The sequence below is a fragment of the Clarias gariepinus genome, chromosome 19, assembly GCF_024256425.1.
Source record: "Clarias gariepinus isolate MV-2021 ecotype Netherlands chromosome 19, CGAR_prim_01v2, whole genome shotgun sequence".
NCBI classification, from domain to species: Eukaryota; Metazoa; Chordata; class Actinopteri; order Siluriformes; family Clariidae; genus Clarias; species Clarias gariepinus.
Window position 1 is genome coordinate 8,430,484 of NC_071118.1, and position 17,763 is coordinate 8,448,246.

Sequence of the window (17,763 nt, forward strand, 5' to 3'; positions counted from 1 at the left end):
TCTGTGCGCATGGAGTTTGCATGTTCTCCCCATGCTTGGTAAGTTTCCTCTGAGTACTCCAGTTTTCTCCCACAGTCCAAAAACATGCAGATTCGGCTAATTGGTGTTCCCAAATGGCCCTGTCCAGAGTGTACCCTGCTCTTGGCCCTGGGACCCTGAATACAGGATAAACGGTATAAACGATGAGTGAGTGAGTTTTGGTTGTACACTATTTGTGCAATTTCCTTGCACAAATCCTTACAAATACATTTTACCTCCAAAGGTGCAAATGGAAAGCATTTAAAGATATAATTTATTCCATGGCCAAAGAACAGTGTGGACATTCTGACAGCTGGTTATAAAGAGACTTTTTAACGCTTGCGTTTGTTTCACATGCGTATCTTATGTTATCTGAAATATAAAAGCAACATCTACTTGAAGGCACATCAGAGCCAAAACATCTCTGTTCGAAGGGGAATTGTAAAATATTTAGTGATTTCAGGCACAGGACCGTTAACGCATTTTGTCACATTTTATTGTGAGAAACAGCTGCAGCTAGCCAGCCTACTCCACAGCCAAGATATGTTAAAAATACACAAAATTGTTAAAAAAACATGCAGGGAATGACCATATATTCCTGTAATTCCTTTACACACATTGATGAGCTCTGTTTTTCTTTAAAACTTTCCACTGTCTTCAAGGTTGTTGTCCGGGGCTGTTTCTAAAATAAAAAAACTCTGACCTTCTAGCTAAAATATAGCAGCTAGCTGTAGTTGCTAAGACTACCCCTGGGTTTTATAAAAGTTTGTAATCACTCATTTAAAACGGTGTTTTATGAATCATCATTTATAAAATACTGTATATGCTAGAAAAAGTAAATATATTCTGTATCCATATCCGCAACATGTTACATACCGTATGCTGTGACAATTATTTTTAATCTTTGTAGAATCTTAAACAGTTCACCAAGGCTGGCATGTTTTGTTGAACCTACTAAAATTGGGTTAGGAACTAAAAACTCATTATTAAAACCTGAAAGGAAATTGAGGAACTGTCATCTTTAAAGAAAAAATATGTTTCATTGTCTATGTATTAGGAAGTAAACACAATCGGCTATAAACAGTATATTACTGTACAGTGTTCTTTGGAATCGTGCTAATGGTAAATGATTTATGCTAAAAGAACGGGGAATGTCTGTCTGTCTGTCATTTATGCTTGCTTCTGGACATTCTGGACTACACTACATCACAACCACTTGTATGCGCACTGCACGCACATGACAAAGTTTGCTAAAATTGTGATCCAACCATTGAGAATCTCCGAGCTGGTCCTGAAGAAGACTTTATGCAGCGGCCTGACTCTACCATCATCAATACTAGCCCTTGGATAGAAATTAATGTAACTGAATGGAAATAAATCTGAAAATGATGCAATGAAAAATCAAAGCAAAAGGCGGTCCGATGAAATATTAGAGTGTGTGACTTTTTCTTTCGGCTGGGCAGAGTATTTAATTGTACTTGGTTCTTAGTCCACTCCAGAGTAAGACAATACATATTTTGCCCTTTTGTGAAGAAATAGAAGAGAGAATTTCAAATGTGCAGTGAAAATCCAATATAAAACTGGTTTAAAAAGGTCTGTACTGCTGTTTTTTATGGACTCTTTTTTACTCACTTTATAAACTAAAATCTCCATATTTAACTTTGGACTGCCTCTATACTGTGGCCATCTGTTCAAATATATCATTGCTCGTGACTCACTTAATCTTTCATTAAGATGCAGTCAGACTCAGTCATGGCCCCATCTGTATCAAATATAACATCAGTGCTCTCAGCATTCTACCTAAAAGCTATATTCTTGTTATTTATATAGCAAGAGTATAGATTGTAAATGCTGGTATAGCACCGTTTTTAATTCTCTAATACTGCAGTGCTCTATAGTACCTGTATACCATGAAACATTATATGAGAGGTCTTTAAAATTCTTAACATATTAAGAAAACCAGTAATTAATACCTCTACTGAATATTACATACTGTAAGTGTTACGTCGATGGTAAACACATTGTCACATGTGTTGCAGCATTCTTATTCTTAAAAATCTTTAAAAAAAATACCTTGGCTCATAAAAAAACACAAATCAGTTATTAAATGAAAAGAAAAATTATTATCACGGTCTGAAGAAAGGCGAATCAGCATAATAGATTACAGAACTATTCATTTATGTTTTTAAGGATAATTATTGGAAATATTGTAAAAATCTGGTACTTTCTTGTTTCTCGCTGTTTGGTCAAAAGGCAAGTATTAGCAATAGTTAAAATTGTTCAAATGGCAATTGGTAAAAAAATCTCAGAAAAAGTAACATGCCCAGTGACCTCTAAACTTGTCTGCCATCCATAAGACAGCCTTCCCTGCATGTAACAAGTCATGACAGATCTGAACATGGAAAGAGATGGAGCATGAAGTGAAGTGTCAGAGGCAGATGTCTTTGGCTGACCTGCAGTGCAGGAAAGAATGCGAGAAGCGGTATGTCGAAGGTGTCCAGACACATTTATCATGTGTGAAAGAGGAACTCGATTCACTGTCTATCCCATTCATTTCTCTTTATAATTCACCGTCGGCCATAGAGACATACATAGAAAAAAGAAATCAAGGCAAGGTATTGATAAACGTAATAAATTTGTAATAAACACCCTACACATTTACCCAGATTGAAGCAACAACTTACAGTATGATCACGCATGAATATTTCCAATTGTAAACCCCCAACACATTTTACCGCTATCCCAACCATGCCCCTTTCCATCACTACTCTGGATAAGCTGTAAGGTACTACATAAAATGGGGCCATTTGTTAATGAATAATTGAACTGTACTATACAGTAGCTACTATTATCTAACCTACTGGTTATTTGCTAGTAAAATGTAATTTGTCACAAGAATAATTTATAACTTTAACTATTTAGCTATTTATAACTATTTATATAGTTTAGCATGCAATTGCAGTAGTTTAGTTTTGATCACCATATAATATAATACTGACATAAGGATTGTGTACTCTTATGTAACACTTGCAGAATAAAAATTTTCTAAAGATATATACCCATAAAAATATTTGTTATTAAATGTAAAAAGTTTGAATCTCTTTGTTCATATTTATCCAATTGTTACTGTGAGACAAGATCCTGACTCACACTGGACAAAATGCCTATATTTTGTATGAGCAGACAATTCTGAATTATAGAATGTCATTTTAGTTTAACAGTGCTTGTGCCATTAAATAAGTAAAACGTGGTAAGGGATCGACTGTTTAGAGCTGCTATAACAGGAGTTATGGTGAGATCCATTCTGTAGACATAACATTACATGTAACAAGACCAATTACACATAACATTAAAATCACAGACAGGTGAAATGAATTAGGGCTGTAGCTATCGAATATTTTAGTAATTGAATATTTTACCAAAAATTGAATCGATTAATTAAGTAATCAGATAAAATGTACTTTTGCTTAATTAAACAGAAATGTAAAATATATAAGAGAAACAAAGATTAATTTTTTTTTTTTTTAAGAAAAATCTACTTTTATTTTTTAAATGCCTACAGCATTTTAACAAAAATAAACATTGTCATTATTCACGATACAAGGAATAGCTTAAAGTTGACTGAGATGAATTAAGTGCATTACAGTGTCATACATTCTTATTTTAAAGCCTTCTCTCAGATGCAAAATAAAAAAAAAAATCTTAAAAAAGGCAAACATTAAAATAAATATTAATACAAAAGCACTAAGTTGTGCAACTTAACTTTCAGAACTAAAAGTTCTCTTCTTTGGCTCGCTAATATTTTTATCGCTCCTTTCCATTTTGCAGCCCGCAAAATGACGCTCCCTCAAATCAATACGCAGCTAACTGTTTGCATCTCCTTCCGCTTTGTGGTGACATAAGCACTGCTTCAAATTCAAAGCTCACATCAAACAAATAATTGAGCAAAAACATAACGCAAGCTTTTCAAATTAATTAAAAGAACCTTCAAGGCGGAAGATTTTGACTTGACTTTGACTTGAATGCCCCTCTGTAAATGATTATATGAATTTTGGGGATTTGCTTGCTTTGAGGCTATTTGTATACCAATATTAGTCCAAATGTCACATCCATAATGCTGGAACTGCCCTTTTCTCAATACACCATACAGTCTGTTTCCTTCCATCCTTATCAATTAGGAGATTATTTACATCAAATATTGTGAAGCACCATTTGTAATTACTCCTCTCAAAGGCTAAGTGACTCATCTGGGCAAATACACAGTATAAATACAATCACGAATTTAATTGTTTAAAAAAACATATTTTTTAACAACAGATGGGCAATAGCTCCAGGAACACCAATCCTCATGGTATTGCTCTTTGATAAGACTATAGACAACATTAAAGATATTTCTCTTGGAGTCCCTATTCATTCCAGGTACAACTGAATGACGATACACTAATCTAACCTCATAGATACTGTCTAGAGATGATTCAGAGCTCCACAATCTAGTCGCACAATTCTCTTCTTAATCGCATCATCCAGTCAATACTGTATTATTCCATGAAAGAAATTAGAGGCCACAAGATAAAAATTCTTATCAGCCCAGACCCAGTGACTCAACGGTTCATTACCATTTGAAATTGCACCTGTATGTTTTGGCAATAACTTAATCTTTGACCTTGAATTAAATAGACACTCTCTGTCTCTGTTTCTCTCTCACACACACTCACGCACACTTACATTTTTCAGGAATCAATTTCCAAGGCAGTAGAAGCCTGAAATTCGGTCCCTAGAGCTTCTAGTGTCATTTAGAGAAGTATGAGTTGGACAGATGGTGTTTCACAGTGCATGGTATGGCTGGAAGCAGTGCTATTACGGCACGGAGTGTGGGGTTTATCAGCCCGCCAATAACACTGAATATTCCCATTTTCATTCATGTTTATGCTCATCATCATTACCTACACTTGCTCCCATTCATTATGATCTGACTCCTGGCTTCTGCTAACTTCTAAGTACTTGACATCTAACTCTCACACATAGCTAATATAAATTCAACCCGCTGATTACACTAAACTATTAGCATTGCAGTACATCTGTATGCACTAATTTTTCATTATTGGACTTTACTACTGAAATGCAAACTTTTTGGTCATTTTAATTTATTAAGCTCCTGTGGGTTTATGACAAATCTCTATAAAAAACACTCGTGTTTAGCATGAGTGTTAAGCTAAGTAATATCACGCTGAATGCAAACAAATGAACAAATTTAGTGCATGAATAGACAACCAGACAAAGGCTAATAAGCAAGGATTCATTAGGACATAATTGGGCACCCATAATGTAATTAAAAGAACAGAATGGTTGGTTTTATGACTGATTGCTTGAGCCTCCTGAATCCAGAGGTTTTCATTGGTTATTAGTCAGTCCTCCATTTTAAGAGACCACAATCCTTGAAACGTCTATACATCTTTAACAACATGCACAAAATGTTGTGTTATAGCCTGGATACAATAAAAAATATTGCAGAATTTCTCATTGGAATTTAAGAAAGAAAAACCAACAGGATGGCACTTGATTGCACACTGACTAACATGAGAAAGTATTGGACATGGTACAGCCATAATTTGGAGTCAAAAGATATTAATGGCTAATGAAATATGTTCAAGAAAATTGTTCAAGAGAATTCCTGCTTGAAAAGATTCTATAAATCAGGATTATTTTGGCATAAAACTTCTCAGACAATTTCAGAAAAACACCCAAACTGAGAACCTATGAATTAGATGAATTAGAAATGTCATTGCTGTTGTTGATGTTCTTTTGGCTGCTCCCAACAGGGGTTGCCTCTGTGGATCATCCAATCCATGCAATTTGATTTTGGCACAGGTTTTACTCACGATGCACTTGATAGTACAACCATCCCATTTTAATCTGGGCTTGGGACCGGCACTAAGGGAGTGGGTCCTGGTGCAGGGTATTGGCTGGAATGTAAGCCCAGAGCTTTTGGCATAGTTCATTAAATGAGTGATTTAAAAAAGCAGTGAATGCAACAATTACGTTTAATAACTTCTAGCAGTCTAGCAGGCATTGTTTCAAACTACTCGTTTTTATAAATTACATTTCATCACTCAGCTCAAAAAAAAAGTCTGCTTAATAAACACAACCGGACTCTGTCATGCTGTGATTCATCATATTTCAGCTGAAGGGTTTTAGAATAATGAAGGATGTGAAAATAAATCAGACTCAGCTGACTCACTCAGACACGTCTTTCTTTTGATCTTTTGCAAGATATACGAGGAGAATGCAATTAGCAAAGTAGCTTTGTGGAAGTAGCTGTGGAAGAAAACACTGCATGCAAATCTTAATAGTATAAATAATGCACATGCAGTGACTGCTGAAAGTTTTGGTTTAATGAAAAACCAGGAGAGTACTCAATATTTATAAATGCTTTTACAGTGCTAAAACAATCCATTAAGTACAGAAAAACAAACGGACAAATGAAAACAACTACAGATTAGGTTGGTAAACAAAATGGCAGTACAGTGGTACCGTGGCAAACGAATGCGCGGCCTCAAGAATTTTCTGCTTAAGAACTTTTGCAAGATATTTGCCATGGCATACGAAGGATTTTGGCATACAAGCAACCAAACCGAGTCAAAACAAACAGAACACCAGGTAAGTTGTGTTTTCAAAACTTATTTGCGCCAGTGGAAGGCCAAGCGATGCGAGTTTACAATTTATTATTATTATTTTTTTGCTTTTTGTGCAAGATTTAGTGAAGACATAGCACTATGGATCTCTTAGAATGTTAGCAAGGAAGGTAGCAAGAAGAAAATGGAGCGACATTCAGTTTTGTTTTTAAAGCAAGCCGGTGCCAAGAGAAATCATCAGTTAAAGGAAAGGAAAGTTTAATGTCTATTTATCTTATATTTTTCAATTGTTTTTATATGCAAAAGTATGATTATAGTGCTGGAAACTGGTAATATTGGTAATATTTTTAGGTGGCTGGTGTCTGCAGTTATTATTACCTATGGGACAAACAATATGAAATTTCACCTTAAAAACTCCCAACCAGAACGGATTAAATTCATATGCTGAGGTACCACTTTACATAGTTTTAAATTCTGTTTTTTTGTCCATATTCCTACAGAACTTTTTAAAACATTGTCACATTTGCTTGTTTCTTGTAAATAGTAAGCTAAAATCTAAACGCCTAAGCTAACGTGAGTCAGTCAGCTGTGCTAGACAGCTACCTAAACTGCTAGGAAATGGAATCTTGACAGGCTATTACTGTAGCTAGATAAAATGCTTCAAAATATGTTAGCAAGCAAGATATCTTTAGGAATGTCTGTTACCACCCAAAGAGAAGCTATAGCAACTCAATAGTAGCGTAGCCATAAAAGTGTCATGTTAGCTAAATCACAGTTTAACAGTTTTACAGCATAACAGATTCTAGGTAGCAAGAGAAGCACGAAAGCTTGTGTAGTTGTCTGTTCTCAAAATAAAAGTAATAATAAAAAATACTGGTTGTCTGTAGCACTTACTGCTTTCTGGCTTTCTCTTTAATTAGTTTGTTAGTTGTAAAAGTTTTTTTTTTTTTTTTTTACAGCTCCAATTATGAGCGTTTAGTCTTTTATGTATGAAGGTAAAACGGTAGCAAAACCCGAGAGCTTGCAAATTTGAATGTGAGAACTTGTAAAATTAATATTTGTATTTGTACAAATCTCTCTTAAGTTCGCGTTTACAAGTGCACAAGTGATTTTTGCTACAGGAATATCGCAAAATGCGTAGCAAAAGTCAGAGCGCTGGGATTTGAGGTTGTACTGCCAGATCTGAGAGGTTGTGAGTGCCGACTTGTGGTTGTACAGCGAAACTGAAGTAAAGTGCAAAGATAAATGTGTAGTACACAATTGTGCCTGTCATTTTGTTTATGTGAATGACAATTTACACATTTGTCACTATTAATCTGCAACTTCGAATTTAAAACACAGGTGTTCTGAGTATTGTCTATGTGTGCAAATCGATAGATGCAGCTTTTCACATCAGAGCTGTGAGTATAAATTTCAACTTAACAATACAAATATCAATTTTACAAGTTGTTACATTCAAATTTGCAAGCTCTCGGGTTTTGCTACTGTTTTACCTTCATATTTATGCTTCACTCGTGCTGTGAAGTTCTCAGGTTTAAACGTATTTGTAAAGCACACACATTTAAACATTAAACCTGACTAAGCATATAAATAAAGCATGAGTTTTTATATACAATGCACACATTAGCTTTTATACTTTCTCTTATTCTCCCCACTCTCTTTCTAAAAAGTGCTCTTTCGCTCTTTATGCATATATTATATTTAAAGTGGTTTTAGAGCAGGCAAGCTATTCCAGCAGTTATGAAAAGGTTCACTATCATCTTGATGTCGACATAACAGCTCGTAACAACTTGTAAACCTGGTGGAGCAGCTTTGGTGTATATCGACTTTAAGCAGAGAAGAAATTATTCAATGTAATCAATCGCATTGAAAACCGTTTAAAAACAAAGTAACTCGTTCACTATCTTGATTATTTAATATTTAAGATTTTAGACTATTTCTATGTAAGGAAATTGATAACAGATCATGTAGACTGCTTTGTACAAAAGGTCAAATTTTTCTCAATGTCTAATCTGCACATGTTCAGATGACACTCGACACTCATTGTCCCTCTTTTATAGTCTATATCGCTTTATCCTGTGTATAGGGTCACAGGGGCGTGGAGCCTACCGCAAGAGACTTTGGGCACAAGGTGGGGCACACCCTGGGGTACACACACATGCACATGCCATGGGCAATTAGCGAACACCAATTAGTCTAATCTGCATGTCTTTGGATTGTGGGAGGAAAACGAAGTACCAGAAGTACCCACCAAGCCCAAGGAGAACACGCACACAGAACCTAGATAGGAACCAAACACAGACCCTGGTGGTGCAAATGCTTCCCGCTAAGCCACCGTTCTGCCACACACAAATCTCAAATGGCTAAGAAGGTTTCATCCCAAAACCTTTGCCATACCATCACAAGTGCACACTGTCATTTAGAAAAAAATGAAATGTGGCAAATACTATAAACTCTAAAATTCATGTAAATATTTCACAAATTCTACAGTATTTTTTTACTCAAGGTATTGTAAAAAATATAAATTGTAATAAAAACTGTTGCATTTAAATTACAACATGGTGCAAAATACAACCATTTTCATTACAGCTGTCTTATTTGACTTCATACTTTATCAATGAAACTCAAATAACAGGTTTGAGAATTTGGCTTTAATCAATTTCACACCTGAAAATTTGCTCAAGCCGCAGAGCTTTTCTGTTCTCAAAGCATAAAACAGAAAACAGATTGTGATGTAATTCATTTGGTAGGAACCTCATGAGAATTCAGCAATCACATCAGAAAAGTCTGAATCAGGTACATTGCATGTCTGACCTTGTCCGACTTTGTCTGAGTGCTGAGAGAATAGCACGTGTCCATACACACGCACACACACTTAAAGGTACATTCATTATTGCAGGTAATAATACAACTGAATTTTATAGTAGCAAAAATAAAAAAATAAAAAAATAAATCATTATCACAAATCATTTTTGAAAAGTTTAGGGTTTGGGCCCCTAAACGGGACCCATCATAATTCCTCACAATTGATGATGATGATGATATTGTTGTTATTATTATTACTTCTATTATTATCAATAATAATATTCTTATCATGTCCATTAATGTCATCTAAAAATGAAGCTTATCCAATGAAAACAGAAATAACCTAGCTTATAATGAATGAATGATGAAGAGTGTGTTTTGGACGATATTTCCTCCATCATAACCACAATATTGCTTGTCGCTGTGGTATTATTAAACCCATATTGGAACTTCAGCTGCAATAAGAGGAATTGTTTGTGTGTGTTGAGGCTGCTGGGTGATTGGTATGCTGCTCAGCAGGTGTTAAGATATTACCTGAATTATACTTCCATTCTGGTGTCATTGTGTCCCACTGGGGGTGTGCTGAGGAGAGCGTTTAAATCACTCCAGAGACATGCGGTGTCTGTGACCTTGCCGCTACACAAACGCACATATGTGTTAGGGTACTGCAACAGCTGTGTTTGAAAACGGGATTTTACTATTTTCTATTCAGGTGCTATTGATTTTGCACTAAAGTGTTTAGTATGCCAACGAATATTGGTTAGATTAGTTTCAAGTGAATCTCCCCAAGCTGCCCTGACATCCAACTCCAGATCCACATTAAATCAATGAACTGTGCAACATTCAATTAATATGCATTCAGTAACACCGTTGGAATTCCCTCGGAAGAGCTCGCGGAAGGGAAACGGTGGCTAAATGTGTACATGGATGAGCTTCGCTTTGTAGTCATGCACTCTGTCCTTAGTTTGAAGCTTGGATTTGATGGAAGAATCATTTTGGTTGCTCATCATGGGACGAGGGAGGCAGGTAGGGGGGCGAGTGAGCTATAATCCGTAGAAAACAGGCTTTATGTGGGAGTAGTCTATTCAACGTGCTCAGAATGTAAAAATTTTTTACACACACAGGGTTCAATTCACATTTGAGCTATGCATGGATAGTAAGGATTTAACACTGAAACTACTGTTCACTCATATGTATTCTGACCTCAGGAGTACCTCTGTAGTTCAGTGCTACCTGATCAACTACACCTGCAGGTCTTTGGACTGTAGTAGGAAACAGGAGGAAACCCACCAAGCACAGGGAGAACATGTAATTCTATGCATACAGACCCAAGGCGAGATTTTAATTTTTGAATAATCTGAACATGCTACCGAGAAAATCTGTTGAAGTGCAATGTAAGGGACTTTTAAATATAAAAAAAAAACATTGCACTGACCAAATCTAACATTTCTGGGATTTAAAGGGATAGTTTTTTTTTTATCTGTCTTAAGTCAAAATTGAGGTGCATATAAATACATTACCACAGGTCTTAGTTGTTATAAATTTTCCTGCTATAAATCACTGACCTTGGTGTTTGTCAGGAGAGAGCACAATGTAAATAATCAGGGCTAAATTTCACAACCCTTGTTCCATGCGAAAAAATGCATTCCAGCATCAGGTTCATCTTAGAAGCTGACTGTGCGGACTATAGCTTCATATGAAGCTTCTAAAGTCCCACCTAGCTAAATCTTTCAATCTTTGTACTTATTGTAAGGTATTAATACTGTATGCATCTTAATTTTGATTTATGACAATGATCGTATGCATGAATGATACATTTGGGGAAAACAATGATATCTTGCAATGGAACTGGCAGACACCAAGGTCACACCCCTTTACTAGGACTAACGGGTACACAGGCAATGCATCCTCCACTGGCACTGACAGACACAGTGTCCATGCCACCTTCTCAAGAACCTAATAGGCATATGCCAGAGAGTTGCTGTGTGGTGAACTGCAAAATTCAACATGATGAGAAATGAGAGTTTTGATCACCTTGACATGCCAGCAGGGAAAAGCAAAAGGTACAGGACATATAGACACATTTATAGAATGGGTCAGAATACCCACAGTGTAGCATGCTGATGTGCAAAACCAGAAAAGCTGGATTATTTTTTTTTACACAATGGGAACGTTCAGCAGTGAGCATTTTTGCAGGCTTGTTCTGTGCATGTGAGAGAGACTGCAGATGTATCTGCAGGCTAATATGTAAAAGAAAATAGTGATAGATGCAAAAACAAAAACTTTTAAGATAGGTTCCTTTTGGAACATAGTGAATGGAGAGTAGCAGAAAAGCCAGAGAATCATCTCAGATAAAGCTAATAGTAGTTAAATTATATCGAAGGTTATACTATATAAATAATTAAATGTCTAAACACAGATTTATCATTCGCCTGTCCATCACTAGTCATAGGGAGAGTGCTTGTTCTACAATTTTGATACAATCCATAATACATTTGGCAGATGCCCTTATCCAGAGCAACGTACATTTTTATCTCATTATACCTCTGATCAGTTGAGGGTTAGGGGCCTCACATAGGGGCCCAACAGGGACAAAACTGCACCAAGAAAATCTGCCCCACACCATTACACCCCATCCATTATCCTGAACCACTAACACAATACAGGATAGGTTCATGCCTTTATGTGTTTTTTTTAATTTTATTTTTTTACCCCAAATCTGGATCCTTTCTATTTAAATATTGAGGCAGAATCCGAGGCTCATCTGACCAGGTAATATTTTTCTTATCTTCTATAGTCCAATTTTGTTGAGCTCATCATAATTGAACCCTCAGTTTCTCAGTTTCCTGTTCTTAGCTGACAAGAGTGACACCCAGTGTGGTCTTTGGCTGATGTCCCATCTGGCTATTCTCCTCTGACCTCTGGCATCAACAACACTTTTTCGCCCCCAGAAAATTTCCACTAACTGGATATTTTCTCTTTTTTAAACCATTCTCTGTAAACCTTAAAGACGGTTAAGATCAGCAATTATGGGAAATACTCAGACCAGCTGTTAAGGAGCATTTGCATAGGTGTGTCTAATGAAATGGCTGGTGAGTTTATATGTTCTCCGTGACAGCAAAATGACAGTAAACCCAAGAGAGTACTGTTTTCAAACAAAACAATTTCACTCAGAGTGAATTTCACTCACTAACACTTTATACAGAGTTGCGGTGCCGTCTGGAGCCTATTCTAGGAGACTTAGGGCAGGGGTACACCCTGGACAGGGTGCCAATCCATTACAGGGCACAATCTCATTTAGCTCAATCAATCTCAGATTAGGCTAAGTGCCAAAAACACTATGGCACTTAGCCTAATCTACATATCTTTGAATGCAGGAGAAAACTGGAGTACCCGGAGGAAACCCACCAAGCACGGGGAGAACATGCAAACTCAAACCCAAGGTGGGAATCGAACCCAGACCCTGGATATGCAAAGCGACAGTCCTAACCACTAAGCCACTATGCCACAGAAAAACATTTTAACATGTTACTATTATATTTGTACTACACAAATTTTTTTTACATCAAACTTAAAGTAGCAATAGGTGACTTGTAAGGAGGACATGAAGGTAGCATAGCAACACGTCGTCTTCTTCATTAGAGCTGAAAGCTTTAGAAGCCACAAACGTTAAAATAAAGCAGGAACACTAGGAAAAGAAAAACAAGAGGTTAAAAGAAATTTCCACACCTGCCAGAAGATGCTGTCTATAGTGCTGCCAAGGAAGCCTTCTCTGCTGTCAGACGAGAGGAGCTTGGGTCCGAGTATCGTCACAAACTCATCAAAATCCACCTGTCCATCACCTGCAGCAAGAAAAACATGTTTGAAAATTGTTACTCCGTTCACACTATTAATGCAACATACAAACTTTACCTGCTTAATGTAATCATTTTTTGATGTTATAAAGAGTGCACAACTAACTGCTGCAAAATGCTGCATAACCCATAGGCAATGTTCATTTTGCTATTAATATCACAGGATCCCACATGACCTCATTAAATCTGGTGGTTCTTGCGAAGCCAACTTTTAGTCCTCTGTGTCTTGTACTTTTTGGAGGAAAAATCATCCAGCATGAACCCACCTTATAGAACAAACGACTTAAATCTCAACCAGACAGCTACAGTATGCCAGAAGGTCTTCACGCCTCAAAATCTCAGTGTAACCTCCAGTGTTTCACTTGCCAGAACACAACTGTTAAGGAATCAGCAATGTTTAAAGAAACAATAGATATTTATATATTTGGGCTGCTTTCATATTTTTTTATGCTTGGTCTATTTAAATTGAACCCTAGTGTGTTTTCCTCTTTGGGGCAGCAATTATGCTTAAGTGCAAATTAAAACAAGCAAGGCGAAAGGTGGTGTTGTTTTGCTTCCAGGTAAACCTTACCAGGTAAATGACTACTCGAACAATCTGACGATTATTTGACTCAAACGTAGTCAAATAATGACCAGGTTGTGTGTATACAGTAAGACCTTTAGTTAAAAAATGTAAAGGCTAATTTGTGTATGTAATCTGACCACGCGTTGTTACCCGCCCTGATGTATTGATTAACCAAGCATCATTATTTGGACATCACACGAAAATTAGACCAGATATTTGAGATCTCATATGTGAGATAGTTTGAATCTTACCAATACTACCAGATGTGTAGAACCAAAACGTGCCACATGAATGACGAGTATAAACTTATTTAAAGTGGTGAGGGACTCTAAAAGACTATTTAAAATCGGGTGCAAAATTAACAAAATGCACAAGTATCTTTTGAACCTTCAAAATGTTTCACATTCTGTTCTAAGACAAGAGCTGGACTGTGCATCCGTCCCCAGTGTCCAGGTCTGCTGTCAGGATTGATCACCTGTCGTAAAGACAGATGAGACAAATCTTTACAGGTCCTCTATTCATGGCTACATTGATCTGCCCTTTAAAAATGAGGCTAGTACACACTATAGGGATGTTTTTTTTTTTACACTTAAGCTTTGTTTCAGATTTGTGTATGTTGAGTGTGAAAGCATAAATCTGCTTTGTTTAAACCTAGTTCAGAGAAAGGATCTGTAGTCAAAAGGAAAACATTAGTTAGACTGCATATTGTGTGAAATTGATCAGCTTTCTGGTCCAAGTATCTAATAACATAACTGGTTTACTTACAGTGATGTGAGTAAAAACTACCTTTATTTCTCTATATAATCACCTGCTGCACTAATGCACTTTTTGCAACGTTTTACTAGTGCTTGGATACCATCAAGGCAGAAAGTTTTTTCAGTGTCCTGGAGCCATGATTGGACTTCACGCTTCATGTCTGAAACCGTGGCGTCCCTTTAATGGCCCTAATGTGTGGAAATGCACTGGAGTGATGTCAGGAGCATACAGACATGTGGCAATAACATGTGGTGTTTATGAATGATTGTGTGTATAGTTCCCGAAGAACTATAAGAACTGCTTTTTTAAAAAGATAAATCCTAGGTGCAAAGTTTATCTTGTATGGTGTTGATGTGAAACCCCACTATGTTTAAACAAATCTGCATTATGTCTGTGCGGTACAATCAGCATGTTACAGCGACATGCACTCACTACCTGTCAGATCTTATTTTTCACTACAGAAGAGATCTCGCCAACAGCAGAAGTAAGATCCAGAAAGGTAGAATCTATATTTATTTGTACCACCTTGCTGTTGAGTTCTGTATTCTGTTTGATCATAAGGTGTAGATTTATATTCCATAACAGCAGCTATGAAATTAGGTTCAGCTGCAAAGCAAATCCCAGGTTTATAATAATGCATTTAATCTAATACAGTATGTTATCGGATTGGACGTGTACAGCAGATACTCAGTATAATATAGTAAACAAATGCGAATGATGTGTTGTTATATACAATCTCCAGTGAAATAGAGTCTCCAGTGTCAGCACTTTGTAACACTTGGTAAAAGTAGAAGTAAGGTGCTGCCTTTCAATTTTCTGACACTGAGGAGCCTCCATGACAGGTGATTTTGTGCTTTCAGTGTCTCAGGAACGGGAAGACATGGATTTTTTTCTTCACTGAGTGAAAATTTTAAGTGAAAAAATGTCGAAACTAACTATAACTCGAATGGTGGAAATTGCACAAAATTACACGGAACTGTAAACAGATTTCAAGAAGTAATCATCATTCTTTTATACTGTACATTTAAAAAATTGTGTTGGCACATTGCCGTAATATAAATGCACTGTAAGCTTCTTATATTGGAAAACAATCAACTTCCCATGCCTATGAGTGGCACCCATAACTTTCCCTGTCACACCATTCCACCCTTTTAATGTGTATTTTTACTTCAAACATCTTAAGAATTCCTTGTTCCTTAAACATCTAAAGACTACCAACTAATACAGACTTTACAGCGCAAATGAAACTGTCTTATCACAGAAATAACGCTCCTCACAATATAATTACTGATAACGAATACTGTGGGATACAAAGGATAGAATACAGACGGCGAGATTTAAGAGTATCAAAGGCTGAAATACAGACAGAGTCTAAAAGAGGATTTAGGAGAGAAGAAAAGAGAAACTCACCATCCATATCCAGGCGTTGCATAATGATGGCTAGCTCCACTTCGCTGGGCATGTAGCCCAGTGAGCGCATGGCCACACCCAGCTCCTGTTTTGAGATGAAGCCATTCCCATCCCTGTCTAGTACCTGGAACGCCTCCCGAATCTCTGTGAACAGGGAGAAATGTAAAGAACATTTTCTCCAGAACTAATACTGTAAATGTAGCTTTTGGACTTCATACGTGCAAACAAGTAACAAACAGATTTGCTTTAAGTGATCCATTGTTGTTGTTTTTTGTTTTACTTTATTTCAGTATTTTTTTTTAGCATTTAATCACTGTAAACCTTTAGTTTTATTTCTTTATCAAATAGGAAATAGAACCTACCATAACTGTGTATCATCCTTAAATATAATATCACAGCAGTGTGCATAGTAATAAGATTTAATGCTTTAATTCTGAATTTAAAACATGTAGCATGTTAATTTATGTTGTATGTATATTGTTAATTTATGATGTATATTACTGTGGTCCTGTACTGAACTGTACATGGTTAAAATGACAATAAAAGCCTGCTTGACTTGACTTGATGTGTATGCTACATAACTATTTAATTATGTTTGCTAGCAAAAGTTGGCTAGCTAAGGTAAAGTGAGCCATTAAAAAAGCAATGGTCACTATAGCTCACTATAACTAAATTTTTTTTTAATTTTATTAAAACCAGTAGTGAAATTCACCATCTAATGCATTGTTTGGAGTCACCTTGCGCTTAGTGGATTTCCTCCCACAGTCCAAAGACATGCAGATTATCCTTATTGGTATTCCCGATGGATTAATAAAATGCATTATATAATTAAGATCAGCAGCTAAGTTAAATCAGTAGCGAAGTTAAAAAACAAGCTAGCTAATATCAGGTAATTTAGTGCATTATGTAAGAAAACAGCTGCATTCATTAGCTACTGGTATTTAAAATAGTGAATTCTATCATATAATATAGTCGTCAAATGTGTTTATCTAGAACTAGAAAGATACCAAGTTTGTTTAAAAAAAGAGTCTTAATTATTATTTAATTTAACCTGTTTTAACAATTGATTAACTGGAATCCAGTAAATAAATATACCAACTGCTGTAATTTGTTTTTGCTGCTTGTTTCACAGCTTCCTTTTTTAAAGCAGATTTTCATGGCAAACACTCACTAACAATGAGAACACCATCCATCTCTCCTCTCAACTCCCATACCTCTCCTCATTATCTTTTTTAAAGGCCATTAAAAACAACCAATGACGTGATTGGAGTGGAGTGTCGATGCTGCGTGTGCTCTGTGCTGTGATTATAAGAGCCCTTCCTGCTCCTGGCGAGGCCCATGGGAATCTCACAATCTTGTCATTAACGTGGCCTACGAGGCGATCTCATCTCTCCTTCAACTCCTCCAGCTTTCTACAAGCCTCCCTAAGCAGGTGATACAATCATACGCTACAGAACAAAGATTTGCATGAAATGGAGATTTGTCTCTATGTACTGAAAAGGAGCTGTTGTTTGAAATAAATACTTTTAAATACTGTTGTTTACTCTTTCATCCAGTATCAGTCCATGAGAACTCATTACGATACATGGTTGAGGTAAAGTGAAATATACTGTATAGTTTTAGAAAACTGCAGATAAGCGCAATATACACTCCAGTATCCAGGAGCCTTGAATGTCTTTTTATGGGTTGCAAGGTTTAAAAGTTAAATAACCTTCGCCTGCAC

At 36.4% G+C, this 17,763-nt stretch overlaps 1 protein-coding gene across 1 annotated transcript in view; it reads right to left on the reverse strand.

Moving 5' to 3' along the window:
- Positions 1-17,763, reverse strand: part of caln2 (calneuron 2) — a 48,870-nt gene that overhangs the window by 12,259 nt on the left and 18,848 nt on the right. Inside the window, exons 3-4 of the mRNA XM_053478655.1 lie at positions 16,041-16,184; positions 13,185-13,297 (exon numbers count right to left, since the gene is read on the reverse strand). Coding sequence (XP_053334630.1) covers positions 13,185-13,297; positions 16,041-16,184 — 257 coding nt within the window. The remainder of the gene's footprint in view (positions 1-13,184; positions 13,298-16,040; positions 16,185-17,763) is intronic.